Raw genomic sequence first — 14,999 nt, 5'->3', positions numbered from 1 at the left:
CACAGCACACACACACACAGCACACACACACACAGCACACACACACACACACAGCACACACACACACAGCACACACACACAGCACGCACACACAGCACACACACACAGCACACACACACACAGCACACACACACAGCACACACACACACAGCACACACACACACAGCACACACACACAGCACACACACACACAGCACACACACAGCACACAGCACACACAGCACACACACACACACGCACACACACAGCACACACACACAGCACACACACACAGCACACACACACACACAGCACACACACACACACAGCACACACACACACACAGCACACACACACAGCACACACACACACACAGCACACACACAGCACACACACACACACACAGCACACACACACAGCACACACACACAGCACACACACACAGCACACACACACACAGCACACACACACAGCACACACACACAGCACACACACACAGCACACACACACACACAGCACACACACACACAGCACACAGCACACACAGCACACACACACAGCACACACACACAGCACACACACACACACAGCACACACACACACACAGCACACACACACACACAGCACACATGGTTCGTTCTTGTAAACACACTCGGTGATGCTTCAGAACCGGCTTAACTAAACCTCCAGTTCGATTTGCCTTTCCACAATATGAGAACAGTGAATAATGAAGCACTGATTCCCCCGGGTTATTTAGTGATGACCGACCTGTTAATGCCCAGCGCTTTCCCCTTGCTGCTTCTGTCCTGTGTCATTGGGTCTTTTCCAACCTTCTACCCTTGAGTAAGTCGCATTTGATCCAATCATCCCTTCCACCCTTGGCATCCTATCTGAACCCCCTCCCCACAACACAGTGGCACAGTGGTTAGCATCATACACGCACCACCCTCTGAGTGAAAAGGTTGCCCCTTGGGTCCCCTTTGCCCTCTCACCTTTAACCTACGCCCTCTAGTTTTGGACTCCCCCTACCCCGGGGGAAAAGACCTTGTTATTCACCTTATCTCTGCCCCTCATGATTATATAACCCTCTATAAGGTCACCCCCCCTCATCCTCCTACGCTCAAAGGAAAAAACGTCCCTGCCTATCTTGGGGCTAAAGGGATCAAGGGATATGATGTGGGGATCAAGATATTGAATTTGATGATCATAGAATCCCCACAGCGCAGAAGGAGGCCATTCAGCCCATCGAGTCTGCACCGACCACAATCCCACCCAGGCCCCACTCCCACAACCCCCCCACATTTACCCTAGCTAGCCCCCCCTGACACTAAAGCGCAATTTAGCACGGCCAATCCACCTAAGCTGCACCTCTGTGGGAGGAAACCGGAGCACCCGGAGGAAACCCACGCAGACACGGGGAGAACGTGCAAACTACGTACAGACAGTGACCCGAGGCCGGGAATCGAACCCGGGTCCCTGGCGCTGTGAGGCCGCAGCGCTAACCCACTGTGCCACCCGTGATCAAAATGAATAGTGGAGCAGGGCTCGAAGGGCCGAATGGCCTCCTCCTGCTTCTAGTCTTTATGAATTGAAGCAATACCAGTCCAGGAGACCGCAAGGACCAAGGATGGTCGATGAAGATGCATTTGATGTAATCTGTTACTCAGGCGAGAACTAATCCAACTCCTCCTGGGCGCAGAGAGTTAGGACTCATCATGCCAGCTGGCAAAGACTCACTGCCCTCTGCCCGACATCCAGTCTGTCTCTGCTCTGATGTAGTTAAAAATCATGCCCACTCTCCCAGCCAATCTAGTGATAAGACCATAAGACATAGGAGCAGAATGAGGCCACTCGGCCCATCGAGTCTGCTCCGCCATTCAATCATGGCTGATATTTTTCTGATCCCCATAACCCCTGATCCCCTTATTAATCAAGAACCTATCTATCTCTGTCTTAAAGACACTCAATGACCTGGCCTCCACAGCCTTCTGCGGCAAAGAGTTCCACAGATTCACCACTCTCTGGCTGAAGAAATTCCTCCTCATCTCTGTTTTAAAGGATCGTCCCTTTAGCCTGTGCTCTGGTTCTAGTTTTTCCTCCTAGTGGAAACATCCTCTCCACACCCACTCTATCCAGGCCTCGCGGTATCCTGTAAGTTACAATAAGATCCCCCCTCATCCATCTAGATTGTTCAAAATGAATCTATCGATAGAAACGCTGTGGGACCCATTCATTATTCAGTCGCGGCTCGCCTCTGGGTCTCCCCTGCTACAGAATGAACTGCCCCTCCCGAGCCGACCTTTGGGACCTCCTGCCGCAGTTTGGTGATGACATTGGCTGACGGGGCGAGGGTTAATCTGGGCGAGTCGCAGACAGGTTGTCCAGACGGGCCCTGTTCCATCTCTCTCTGGCCTCGTGTCTGTCACTCCTGTCTGCCCCCACAGATGCTGTTCTTTGGTTACCTGTCAGATTGCCCATCGAGCGAACCCCATCAACAGATATCTTTCCGAGGCTGTCACCTCCACCAATGCTTTCTATGGTGCATCTGTAGAGGTTGGTGAGCCCTGGGGCATCCCATTGGAGGGAATGAGCCAGAAGGGTCACTAACCAGGATCCGGTGCTCCCCATTTCCCTGTTGTGGTAAAATGCCTTTGTTTGACCTAACTAGCCAGTAGTCTTTAACCAATGTCAAATACATTAACCAATGTTGAAAGATGTGCAGGTTAGGTGGATTGGCCTTGCTAAATTGCCCCTTAGTGTCTCAAGATGTGCAGGTTAGGTGAATTGGCCAGGCTAAATTGCCCCTTAGTGTCCAAAGATGTATAGATTAGGGGGATTGGCCATGCTAAATTGCCCCTTAGTGTCCAACAATGTATAGGTTAGGTAGATTGGCCATGCTAAATTGCCCCTCAGTGTCAGAGGGATTAGCAGGGTAAATATGTGGGGTTATGAGATTAGGGTTTGGGCGGGATTGTTGTCGGTGCAGACTCGATGGGCTGAATGGCCTCCTTCTGCACTGTAGGGATTCTGTGATTCTATGACTGTGTGTGCAACTGAGAGGCAGCTGGTGTTGAAATGGGCAGTCCTCTCGCTGAGGGAGAGTTTTCTCTCTCACTCTCTCTCTCTATCTCAGTCGAGACAAGGCTGTAGTTGAGGCTGGAGGTTTCCAGCTTTGTCTCTGTTTAATTGCAGCGGGATGGCCTGACTCACTACTTGGGTGCCATTTCCGTATTTACCTCCAGACTCGATCAAACAGAGGGAAGAGAGGTTGCTAGGAGACCGGAGTAGTCGGTCATTGGGCTGTCAATGGTTAAACACAGGTGCCCTGAAGCTAATTACTTCATGTTTAAACTCGGGACGTTAGTGAGAGGCTGCGAAGTGACGTTGAGACCTAAGGTCGCGATCTTCCTTCACTGCTGCATTTTAGACCCAAATACCGATTTTAACACAGTGGAAGGATGATGTTTGCACTCAGTGTTCAGCTTCAGGTTTTTAGGTGTCCAGATCCTCAACAACCTGTCCTGGTCCCCCCCATGCCGACACTATAGTTAAGAAAGCCACCAACGCCTCTACTTTCTCAGAAAACTAAGGAAATTTGGCATGTCCGTTACAACTCTCACCAACTTTTACAGATGCACCATAGAAAGCATTCTTTCTGGTTGTATCACAGCTTGGTATGGGCTCCCGCTCTGCCCAAGACCGCGAGGAATTACAAAAGGTCGTGAATGTAGCCCAATCCATCACGCAAACCAGCCTCCCATCCACTGACTCTGTCTACACTTCCCGCTGCCTCGGGAAAAGCAGCCAGCATAATTAAGGACCCCCACGCACCCCGGACATTCTCTCTTCCACCTTCTTCTGTCGGGAAAAAGATACAAAAGTCTGAGGTCACGTACCAACCGACTCAAGAACAACTTCTTCCCTGCTGCCGTCAAGACTATTGAATGGACCTACCTCGCATTAAGTTGATCTTTCTCTACTCCCTAGCTATGACTGTAACACATTCTGCACTCTCTCCTTTCCTTCTCTATGAACGGTATGCTTTGTCTGTATAGTGCGCAAGAAACAATACTTTTCACTGTATGTTAATACATGTGACAATAATAAATCAAATCAGATCAGGTCAATATTTGGAGAGGAATTTCATTCCCACAGGACAGAGTATGAAATGTACCCATTCACCATATTCCGCTTGGCAAAGACAGACAGAGGGATTTTAATTGAGATTCCGACTTGGTATTTTCAGGCTTCTCAAGTGCGGCTCCTTCCCCTTGGAAAGGAAAGGCTGAGCGATGGAGATCTTTAAAATTATGAGTCTTATGATCAGGTAGATGTAACGAAATTCAGGGAGACCAGAACTGAAAGGCTCACTAATGGATCCACTAAGTGATTCAGGAGAATTGTCTCTCGCTTGTGGAACTCGCTCCCACGGGGAGCGGGGAGAATGTGGAACTCACTCCCACAGGGAGCAGGGAGAATGTGGAACTCGCTCCCACGGGGAGTGGGGAGAATGTGGAACTCACTCCCATGGGGAGTGGGGAGAATGTGGGACTCGCTCCCACGGGGAGCAGGGAGAATGTGGAACTCGCTCCCACAGGGAGCAGGGAGAATGTGGAACTCACTCCCATGAGGAGCGGGGAGAATGTGGAACTCACTCCCATGGGGAGTGGGGAGAATGTGGGACTCGCTCCCACGGGGAGTGGGGAGAATGTGGAACTCGCTCCCACGGGGAGCGGGGAGAATGTGGAACTCACTCCCATGGGGAGTGGGGAGAATGTGGGACTCGCTCCCACGGGGAGTGGGGAGAATGTGGGACTCGCTCCCACGGGGAGCGGGGAGAATGTGGAACTCACTCCCATGGGGAGTGGGGAGAATGTGGGACTCGCTCCCACGGGGAGCAGGGAGAATGTGGAACTCGCTCCCACAGGGAGCAGGGAGAATGTGGAACTCACTCCCATGGGGAGCGGGGAGAATGTGGAACTCACTCCCATGGGGAGTGGGGAGAATGTGGGACTCGCTCCCACGGGGAGCGGGGAGAATGTGGAACTCACTCCCATGGGGAGTGGGGAGAATGTGGGACTCACTCCCACAGGGAGCGGGGAGAATGTGGAACTCACTCCCACGGGGAGCGGGGAGAATGTGGAACTCACTCCCATGGGGAGTGGGGAGAATGTGGAACTCGCTCCCAAAGGGAGTGGGGAGAATGAGGGACTTGCTCCCACAGGGAGTGGGGAGAATGTGGGACTTGCTCCCACAGGGAGCAGGGAGAATGTGGAATTCGCTCCCAAAGGGAGTGGGGAGAATGTGGGACTCGCTCCCAAAGGGAGTGGGGAGAATGTGGGACTCGCTCCCAAAGGGAGTGAGGAGAATCTGGGACTCGCTCCCACAGGGAGCAGGGAGAATCTGGGATCCGCTCCCACAGGGAGTGGGGAGAATGTGGAACTCCCTCCCATGGGGAGTGAGGAGAATGTGGGACTCGCTCCCACAGGGAGTGGGGAGAATGTGGATCTCGCTTCCACAGGGAGTGGGGAGAATGTGGGACTCGCTCCCACAGAGAGTGGGGAGAATGTGGAACTCGCTCCCAAAGGGAATGGGGAGAATGTTGGGCTCACTGCCACAGGGAGTGGGGAGAATGTGGGACTCACTCCCACATGGAGTGGGGAGAATGTGGGACTCGCTCCCACAGGGAGTGGGGAGAATGTGGGACTCGCTCCCACAGGGAGTGGGGAGAATGTGGGACTCGCTCCCACAGGGAGTGGGGAGAATGTGGGACTCGCTCCCACGGGGAGTGGGGAGAATGTGGGACTCTCTCCCACAGGGAGTGGGGAGAATGTGGGACTCGCTCCTGTGGGGAGCCCAACATTCTCCCCATTCCCTTAGGGAGTGAGTCCCACATTCTCCCCACTCCCCATGGGAGTGAGTCCCACATTCTCCCCACTCCCCATGGGAGTGAGTCCCACATTCTCCCCACTCCTCATGGGAGTGTGGAGAATGTGGAACTCGCTCCCACAGGGATTGGGGAGAATGTGGGAATCGCTCCCATAGGGAGTGGGGAGAATGTGGAACTCGCTCCCAAAGGGAGTGGGGAGAATGTGGGACTCGCTCCCACGGGGAGCAGGGAGAATGTGGAACTCGCTCCCAAAGGGAGTGGGGAGAATGTGGGACTTGCTCCCAAAGGGAGTGGGGAGAATGTGGGACTTGCTCCCACAGGGAGCAGGGAGAATGTGGGACTTGCTCCCAAAGGGAGTGGGGAGAATGTGGGACTCGCTCCCAAAGGGAGTGGGGAGAATGTGGGACTCGCTCCCAAAGGGAGTGGGGAGAATCTGGGACTCGCTCCCACAGGGAGCAGGGAGAATGTGGAACTCACTCCCACAGGGAGAATGTGGAACTCACTCCCATGGGGAGTGAGGAGAATGTGGAACTCGCTCCCACAGGGAGTGGGGAGAATGTGGGACTCGCTCCCACAGGGAGCAGGGAGAATGTGGGACTCGCTCCCACAGGGAGTGGGGAGAATGTGGAACCCACACATTCCGTGGAGAGGGGGGGTTATTGACCTGCTCCTGTGACGCTAGCTCTGCGGCTTTGCAATGGGTGTTGAAGTGGGACGCTGGACCCGTTCTCTGCATGTCACCCATCGAAAGGCCACGGCTCTCTCGCCCAGCGCCGAGGTGCTCAGCCCTGCTGCTTTCCCTCTCTCCTCATCCCTCTGGCTAACCCAAAGTGCCGTTGCTACTTCCTGACTCTCCGCCATCTTGTTTCACAATAATTTTCTTTGACTTCTTCCCGACCTGGGCAGGAGCTGAAGACTTTCAAATCCATCTTCCGAAAGGTAAGTTGTGACTGGGTGCCAGGCTGCTGACTTAGTTAGGACATATATATATATATTAAATTTAATCGCTGGATAAACGCAGCAGGTCAGGCAGCCTCCTGGAGCTAAGGATCTTGGGTAAATGACCTTTCATTGGAACTTTTGTCTGTCTGAAGACAAGTCACTTGACCTGAAGTCTTAACTCCTTTTCTCTCCACAGACGTTTACAAATTTATCCTTTCCAGGGACATGGGCATCGCTGCCTAGGCCAACATTTATTACCCACCCTGAATAGCCCCTCGGGAATGTGGTGGTGAGCTGTCCTTTTGAAGACGGCGATGGCCCCGTGGTATTATCGCTAGACTATTAATCCAGAAACTCAGCTAACGTTCTGGGGACCCGGGTTCGAACCCCGCCACGGGGGCGGTGCGGTGGCACAGTAGTTGCCTCACTGCTGCCTCACAGCACCAGGGACCCAGGTTCGATTCCCGGCTTGGGTCACTGGAGCCTGTACGTTCTCCCCGTGTCTGCGTGGGTTTCCTCCGGGTGCTCCGGTTTCCTCCCACACTCCAAAGATGTGCGGGTTAGGTGCACTGGCCATGCTGAATTGTCCATTAGTGTCAGGGGGATCATCAGGGTAAATGTGTGGGGTTACGGGGTTAGGGACTGGGTGGGATTGTTGTCGGTGCAGGCTTGATGGGCCAAATGGCCTCCTTCTGCACTGTAGGGATTCTATGATTCCCATTTGAATTCTATAAAAGAAATCTGGAATTAAGAATCTACTAATGACCGTGAAACCATTGTCGGAAAAACCCATCTGGTTCACTAATGTCCTTTAGGGAAGGAAATCTGCCGTCCTTACCCGGTCTGGCCGACATGTGACTCCAGAGCCACAGCAATGTGGTTGACTCTCAACTGCCCTCCAAGGGCAACTAGGGATGGGCAATAAATGCTGGTCAGCCAGCGACGCCCATGTCCCATGAATGAATTTTTTTTTAAAAATCCCTGAGGTGTAGGTACACCCACAGTGCTGTTAGGGAGGGAGTTCCAGGATTTTGACCCAGCGACGATGAAGGAACGGTGAATTACCTGACCTGCTGCAATTTTCCAGCATTTTCTATTTCAGATTTCATCCACAGTATTTTGCATTTACTGAAAAATGTTTTTCCTGGAAAACCTATGTGAGATAATTTTGGTATTTGTTAAAAATCAAATTCATCTCAGTGTTAAGTCCCTGACACTAAGGGGCAATTTAGCACGGCCAATCCGCTTCTTAATTCCAGGTTTTCTTTATTGAATTCAAATTATAATCATAGAATCCCTGCAGTGCGGAAGGAGGCCATTCGGCCCATCGAGGCTGCACCGACCACAATCCCACCCAGGCCCTATCCCTATCCCTGTAACATTTACCCTAGCTAGTCCCCCTGACACTAAGGATAAATTTAGCATGGCCAATCCACCTAACCTGCACATCTTGGGAGTGTAGGGATTTAATGATTCTAATTTGAACTCAGTAAAAAAATCTGGAATTAAGAATCTACTGATGACCATGAAACCATTGTCGGAAAAACCCATCTGGTTCACTAATGTCCTTTAGGAAAGGAAATCTGCCGTCCTTACCCGGTCTGGTCTACATGTGACTCCAGAGCCACAGCAATGTGGTTGACTCTCAACTGCCCTCCAAGGGCAACTAGGGATGGGCAATAAATGGAAACTGGAGCACCTGGATGGAAACCCACGCAGACACGGGGAGAACGTGCAGACTCCGCACAGACAGTGACCCGAGGCCAGGAATTGAACCCGGGTCCCTGGCGCTGTGAGGCAGCCGTGCTAACCACTGTGCCACTATGCTGCCCCATGAGGGTAGGAAGAGGTCATGTAGCGCATCAACACTGGCATGGAGGCAGATGGGCCGAATGGCCTTGTTTCTGTGCTGTATATACTTTAACGCTCTACAACCGAGTGAGGATTTGTATTTTATGTGTTACAGACTGGAAAAAAATCCGTGAAAGCCATTCTGTGGGTGTCTGCGGACGGTCTGAGAGTGGTGGACGATAAAACAAAGGTGAGATGGCTCCCAAGCCTTTGCTCGAAGCTTCTTGCTCCTTTGCTAAAGGGAGATGGGGCATCTTGGGGGGAACTAGCATTGTCTTTTGTCAAGAGAAGAGAAAACACTGCGGCGGGGGGTGGGGTGGTGGGGGGTTGGGGGGGGGAGGGGGGGGCGGGGAGGTGGGACGGTGGGGGGGGGCGGTCTCAGCAGGTCTGGCCTCATCTGTGAAGGGAGAAGGACAGAGTTATCGTTTCACACCTGGAATTCTGAACAAGAGTCCTATTGGCCACGAAACGTTAGCTCTGTGTCTCTCTCCACAGACGCCGACAGACCTGCTGGGACTTTCCAGCGTTTCCTGTTTTATTTCAAGATTTCCAGCGTCCGCAGTATATTACTTCTGTTTTTGCACCGTCTTCTGCCTATGGCGGCACAGGGGTTAGCACTGCTGCCTCACAGCGCCAGGGACTTGGGTTCAATTCCCAGCTTGGGGTCACTGTCTGTGTGGAGTTTGCACGTTCTCCCCGTGTCTGCGTGGGTTTCCTCCGGGTGTTCCGGTTTCCTCCCTCAATCCAAAGAGGTGCAGGTTAGGTGGATTGGCCAGGTTAAATTGCCCCTTAGTGTCCAAAGATGTGCAGGTTAGGTGGATTGGCCATGCTAAATTGCCCCTTAGTGTCCAAAGATGTGCAGGTTAGGTGGATTGGCCGTGCTAAATTGCCCCTTAGTGTCCAAAGATGTGCAGGTTAGGTGGATTGGCCATGCTAAATTGCCCCTTAGTGTCCAAAGATGTGCAGGTTAGGTGGATTGGCCATGCTAAATTGCCCCTTGGTGTCCAAAGATGTGCAGGTTAGGTGGATTGGCCATGCTAAATTGCCCCTTAGTGTCCAAAGATGTGCAGGTTAGGTGGATTGGCCATGCTAAATTGCCCCTTAGTGTCCAGAGGTGTGTAGGTTAGAGGGATTAGTGGGGTAAATATGTGGGGTTATGGGGATAGGGCCTGGGTGGGATTGTGGTTGATGCAGATTCGATGGGCTGAATGGCCTCCTTCTGCATGGTTTCTATGGTTTGAGGTATCTGTTGCTTAGCAACGTTTTCTGCTGCTCCTAACGTGGGGATGTTTTATGACTTGATTGGCTGATGTCGAGATTGAAATTGACTTAAATTGGAAGAACTGCCGTTGTAATTTTGCTGGCGATAATTGCTGCTGTGTCTCTGGCCATTGTCAATGCTTCAATCTCAATATTTGAGGGAGGGAGAGGGATCCCATTACCTCATCTACAGAGCGGCACAGGGGTTAGCACTGCTGCCTCACAGCACCAGGGACCTGGGTTCGATTCCCGGCTTGGGTCACTGTCTGCGTGGAGTCTGCATGTTCTCCCCGTGTCTGCGTGGGTTTCCTCCGGGTGCTCCGATTTCCTCCCACAGTCCGAAAGACGTGCTGGTTAGGATGCATTGGCCGTGCTAAATTCACACTCAGTGTAACCCGAACAGGTGCTGGAGTGTGGTGACTAAAGTTAAAGTAAAGTTTATTTATTAGTGTCACAAGTCGGCTTACATTAACACTGCAATGAAGTTACTGTGAAAATCCACATCCGGCGCCTGTTCGGGCACACTGAGGGATGTTTTAGCACGGCCAATGCACCCTAACCAGCACATCTTTCAGACTGTGGGAGGAAACCGGAGCACCCGGAGGAAACCCACGCAGACACGGGGAGAATGTGCAAACTCCACACAGACGGTGATCTGAGCCGGGAATCGAACCTGGGTCCCTGGCGCTGTGAGGCAGCAGTGCTTGCCACCGTGCCGCCCCAGGGGATTTTCACAGTAACTTCATTGCAGTGTTAATGTAAGCCTTACTTGTGACAATAATAAATAAACTTTAAACAAACAATTCATTCTTTATTTAAGTAATTTCTCGGCCGGAGGCGAGATTGGAATCATCAAACTCCTCCAGTGCAGATTGAGGCCATTCAGCCCATTGAGTCTACACTGATCACAATCCCACCCAGGCCCTATCCCCATAACTCTACTTATTTACCCTACTAACCCCCTGACTCTGCAGGGCAATTTATCATGGCTGGTCCACCTAACCTGCACATCTTTGGACTGTGGGAGGAAACCGGAGCACCCGGAGGAAACCCACGCAGACACGGGGAGAACGTGCAGACTCCACACAGACAGTGACCCGAGCCGGGAATCGAACCCGGGTCCCTGACGCTGAGAGGCAGCGGTGCTGCCCCCGGAAATGTTTACAGACGGACCCTTGTTAACCAGTTGAAGTAGATCTTTGAAGAAAATCGATCTCGCACAAACAACTCAGTCACTGACTCCACTGTGGCGAACGTGACACATTCTGAATAAATAACTAAACCTGTGTTTCTTTGAGTTGCGGAGAGGCAATTATACTGCAGACAAAGCAAAACTGCTGAAACCAGGGTTCTTATTTTGTGTGTCTGTGAGATTCTGCGGACAAAGTCTTCCATTGAGGTTCTTTTGACCCGTGTTCCCCGCCGAGTTAAAATAATGAGTCAGTTGATGTCGGGGAAAGGCTCACTTCACTGTCCGTTTGTGTGCGTTTGGAAATACTCGCCTGCCTACTCACCTCCAGCTGCTTTTTAACACTTCCTGCAAGCACATCGAACTGTGTCGGGAAGTCACCCAGAGGTCAAGACTGACGGAGCACAGTTCCCAGCGTCCAGTTCACAGCCTGAGTCATGGCTGAGTCACTCGGGATTTTATCAGCAACTTTGTACAGGTTCACAGAACAGAAAGAGGCCATTCAGCCCCACTAGGCAGAGTTTTACCATCCCGCCCGTCACGGGGTTTATAACGGGCGGGACACGGGACATGCAAAGGTCCGTTAGCCTGGGGTGGGATTTTCCAGCCTTGGGGGTGAGCGCCGATGGAAAATCCCCCCCCATCGTGTTAGTACGGACCCTCTGAAGGAGCCATTTACCTCCTGCCAATTCCCTGAAGCTTTGCATATTTTATCTCTTTCAGCTAATGATCCAATTCCCTTCTGAAAACCTCGACTGAATCTGTTTCCACCTCACTCTCAAGGGCATTCCACTTCCAAAAGTTTAGTTTATTTATTAGTGTCACAAATGGGCGGCACAGTGGGTAGCACTGCTGTCTCACAGCGCCAGGGACCCGGGTTCGATTCCCAGCCTCGGGTCACCATCTGTGCAGAGTCTGCACGTTCTCCCCGTGTCTGCATGGGTTTACTCCGGGTGCTCCGGTTTCCTCCCACACTCCAAAGATGTGCAGGTTAGGTGGATTGGCCATGCTAAATTGTCCCTTAATGTCCAAAGATGTGCGGGTTAGGTGGATTGGCCATGCTAAATTGCCCCTTAGTGTCCAAAGATGTACAGGTTAGGTGGATTGGCTGTGCTAAATTGCCCCTTAGTGTCCAAAGATGTGCAGGTTAGGTGGATTGGCCATGCTAAATTGCCCCTTAGTGTCCAAAGATGTGCGGGTTAGGTGGATTGGCCATGATAACTTGCCCCTTAGTGTCCAAAGATGTACAGGTTAGGTGGATTGGCTGTGCTAAATTGCCCCTTAGTGTCCAAAGATGTGCAGGTTAGGTGGATTGGCCATGCTAAATTGCCCCTTAGTGTCCAAAGATGTGCGGGTTAGGTGGATTGGCCATGATAACTTGCCCCTTAGTGTCCAAAGATGTGCAGGTTAGGTGGATTGGCCATGCTAAATTGCCCCTTAGTGTCCAAAGATGTGCAGGTTAGGTGGATTGGCCATGCCAAATTGTCCCTTAGTGTCCAAAGATGTGTGGGTTAGGTAGATTGGCCATGCTAAATTGTCCCTTAGTGTCCAAAGATGTGTGCGTTAGGTAGATTGGCCATGCTGAACTGCCCCTTAGTGTCCTGGGATGTGTAGGTTGGCGGGGTAAATATGTGGGGTTAAGGGGATAGGGCCTCAATGGGCCGAATGGCCTCCTTCTGCGTTGTAGGGTTTCTATGATTTCTATGAGAGCTCTGCTGAAGGGTCATCCAGACACGAAACATCGGCTCTGTTCCCTCCCCACAGATGCTGCCAGACCTGCTGAGATTTTCCAGCATTTTCTGTTTTGGTTTCAGATTCCAGCATCCGCAGAAATTTTACTTTTCCCCAACTTCTCCGCTCAGTCCTCGTGGCGGAAACCCGTCATCCCCGGGGCCGTCCCCCCATGAATGGTCTCTGCGCCCTCCTCTCCTTCACCTCCTCCTCTAACTGGTTGCCCCGTTGCTTCTCATCCTCCCTCCAGGACCTCATCGTGGATCAGACCATCGAGAAAGTTTCGTTCTGCGCTCCCGATCGGAACTACGACAAAGCCTTTTCCTACATTTGCCGGGACGGCACTACCCGGCGATGGATCTGCCACTGCTTCATGGCGTTGAAAGACTCGGTAAGGCGGCTCCTGGAATTTAAACACTCCCTCTGTGGTCAGTTGGGTCCCGCCTCAGGAGGCTGAGGGAAGAATGTGATCGGATCAGGAATATCAATAGAAAGGGTAGATAGGGAGAAACTTTTCCTCTATAGTAGAGGGGACAATAACCAGGGGGCAGAGATTTAAGGTAAGGGGCAGCATGGTCAGTGCAGGCTTGGAGGGCCGAAGGGCCTGTTCCTGTGTTCTCATTTTCTTTGTTCTTTAGATTTAGAGGGGACTTGAGGAAAATCTTTTTCACCCAGAGAGTGGTGGGAATCTGGATCTCACTGCCTCTCCTCCCATTCTCCCTCCCCCTCGGTTTCCTATCAGTTCAGGAAACAGTGATCATAACGCTATAAGCTTCCCAACCCGGAGGGGAGAGATACAAAAGGATCCAGAGGGGCAATTTTTTCACACAGAGGGTGGTGAGTGTCTGGAACAAGCTGCCAGAGGTACATAAGAACATAAGAAATAGGAGCAGGAGTAGGCCATCTGGCCCTTCGAGCCTGCCCCGCCATTCAACAAGATCATGGCTGATCTGAAGCGAATCAGTTCCACTTACCCGCCTGCTCCCCATAACCATAAGGTAGTAGTAGAGGCGGGTACAATTTTGTCTTTTAAAAAGCGTTTAGACAGTTACATGGGTAAGATGGGTGTAGAGGGATATGGGCCAAATGCGGGCAATTGGGACTAGCTTAGTGGTTTAAAAAAAAAGGGCGGCATGGACAAGTTGGGCCGAAGGGCCTGTTTCCATGCTGTAAACCTCTATGACTCTATGTGATTCATACTCTGTCTGCTTTCCAATTGGTTGTGGGACATGGATAACTGTAGGGTCCATTCATTCCTTTGCCCAGACGAGGGGACGGCACTTGGTATGGGGGTTTTAAAATGAATTTATTTTATTGAACAGAATTTAAAGAAAATTAAATCATGACACAAGCAAAAAGAGAAAGCAAAGCGAACTTGGGACTGGCTTTTATTGCCACCTCTGTAGTGAGACTTGAACTTACTGATCGTGAAAACAAACTGCAAACTGAACACAATATATCAATCCTTATCTCCTTATTGGAAATGTTTTTCGCAGTCTGGTTCTGCCTGGCAAACAATCCTTGTAGCTACGGGCATCAAAAGAGAAAATGCTGGAAAATCTCAGCAGGTCTGGCAGCATCTGTAAGGAGAGAAAAGAGCTGACGTTTCGAGTCCGGATGACCCTTTGTCAAAGCTAAAAAGGCAGAGAAAGTGGGAGATATTTATACTGCAGGGGGAGGGAATGAAAGATGAGTCATAGCCGCAGAAACCAGGGGAAAGGCTGCTAATGGCAGCCCATAGAGAGAATAAAGGGTGTGAATGGCCAAACGGCAGAGAAGCTAAAATGAAGATGTTGGGGTGGGGGGGGGGAGATGGGTGGGAGAGAGGTAAAGTTGAGAAAAAGGGGGCAAAGGGAAGCAAAGGGGGAGAAAAGGTAAGGAAAGAGGGGATAAAATAGCGGGAAAGAGTGGGAAGGAAGAAAAATGAAGAAAGACAATAAAGAAATAAAAAGTCAAGAACAGTAAAAAATTAAATAAAATAGAATGAAAACAGAGGGGTCGCGGTGGGGTCGAGCAAATCATCTGAAGTTGTTGAATTCGATGTTGAGACCGGAAGGCTGTAAAGTGCCCAGCCGGAAGATGAGATGCTGTTGCTCCAGTTTATAGTTGTGGTTGTGCGCCTGCTGTGTACCCTTCAGGAATGCAGCCAATTGTTAG

The 14,999-nt window shown here is 51.3% G+C and overlaps 1 protein-coding gene across 1 annotated transcript in view; it reads left to right on the top strand.

The window, feature by feature from the left end:
* Nucleotides 1-14,999, top strand: part of numbl (NUMB like endocytic adaptor protein) — a 37,547-nt gene that overhangs the window by 10,601 nt on the left and 11,947 nt on the right. Inside the window, exons 3-4 of the mRNA XM_078206576.1 lie at nt 8,778-8,852; nt 13,093-13,233. Coding sequence (XP_078062702.1) covers nt 8,778-8,852; nt 13,093-13,233 — 216 coding nt within the window. The remainder of the gene's footprint in view (nt 1-8,777; nt 8,853-13,092; nt 13,234-14,999) is intronic.

Source organism: Mustelus asterias, unplaced genomic scaffold (assembly GCF_964213995.1).
Source record: "Mustelus asterias unplaced genomic scaffold, sMusAst1.hap1.1 HAP1_SCAFFOLD_1636, whole genome shotgun sequence".
Lineage (NCBI taxonomy): Eukaryota > Metazoa > Chordata > Chondrichthyes > Carcharhiniformes > Triakidae > Mustelus > Mustelus asterias.
The sequence above is the reverse complement of the archived record's forward strand: the minus strand, read 5'-3'. Positions and strand labels throughout refer to the sequence as shown.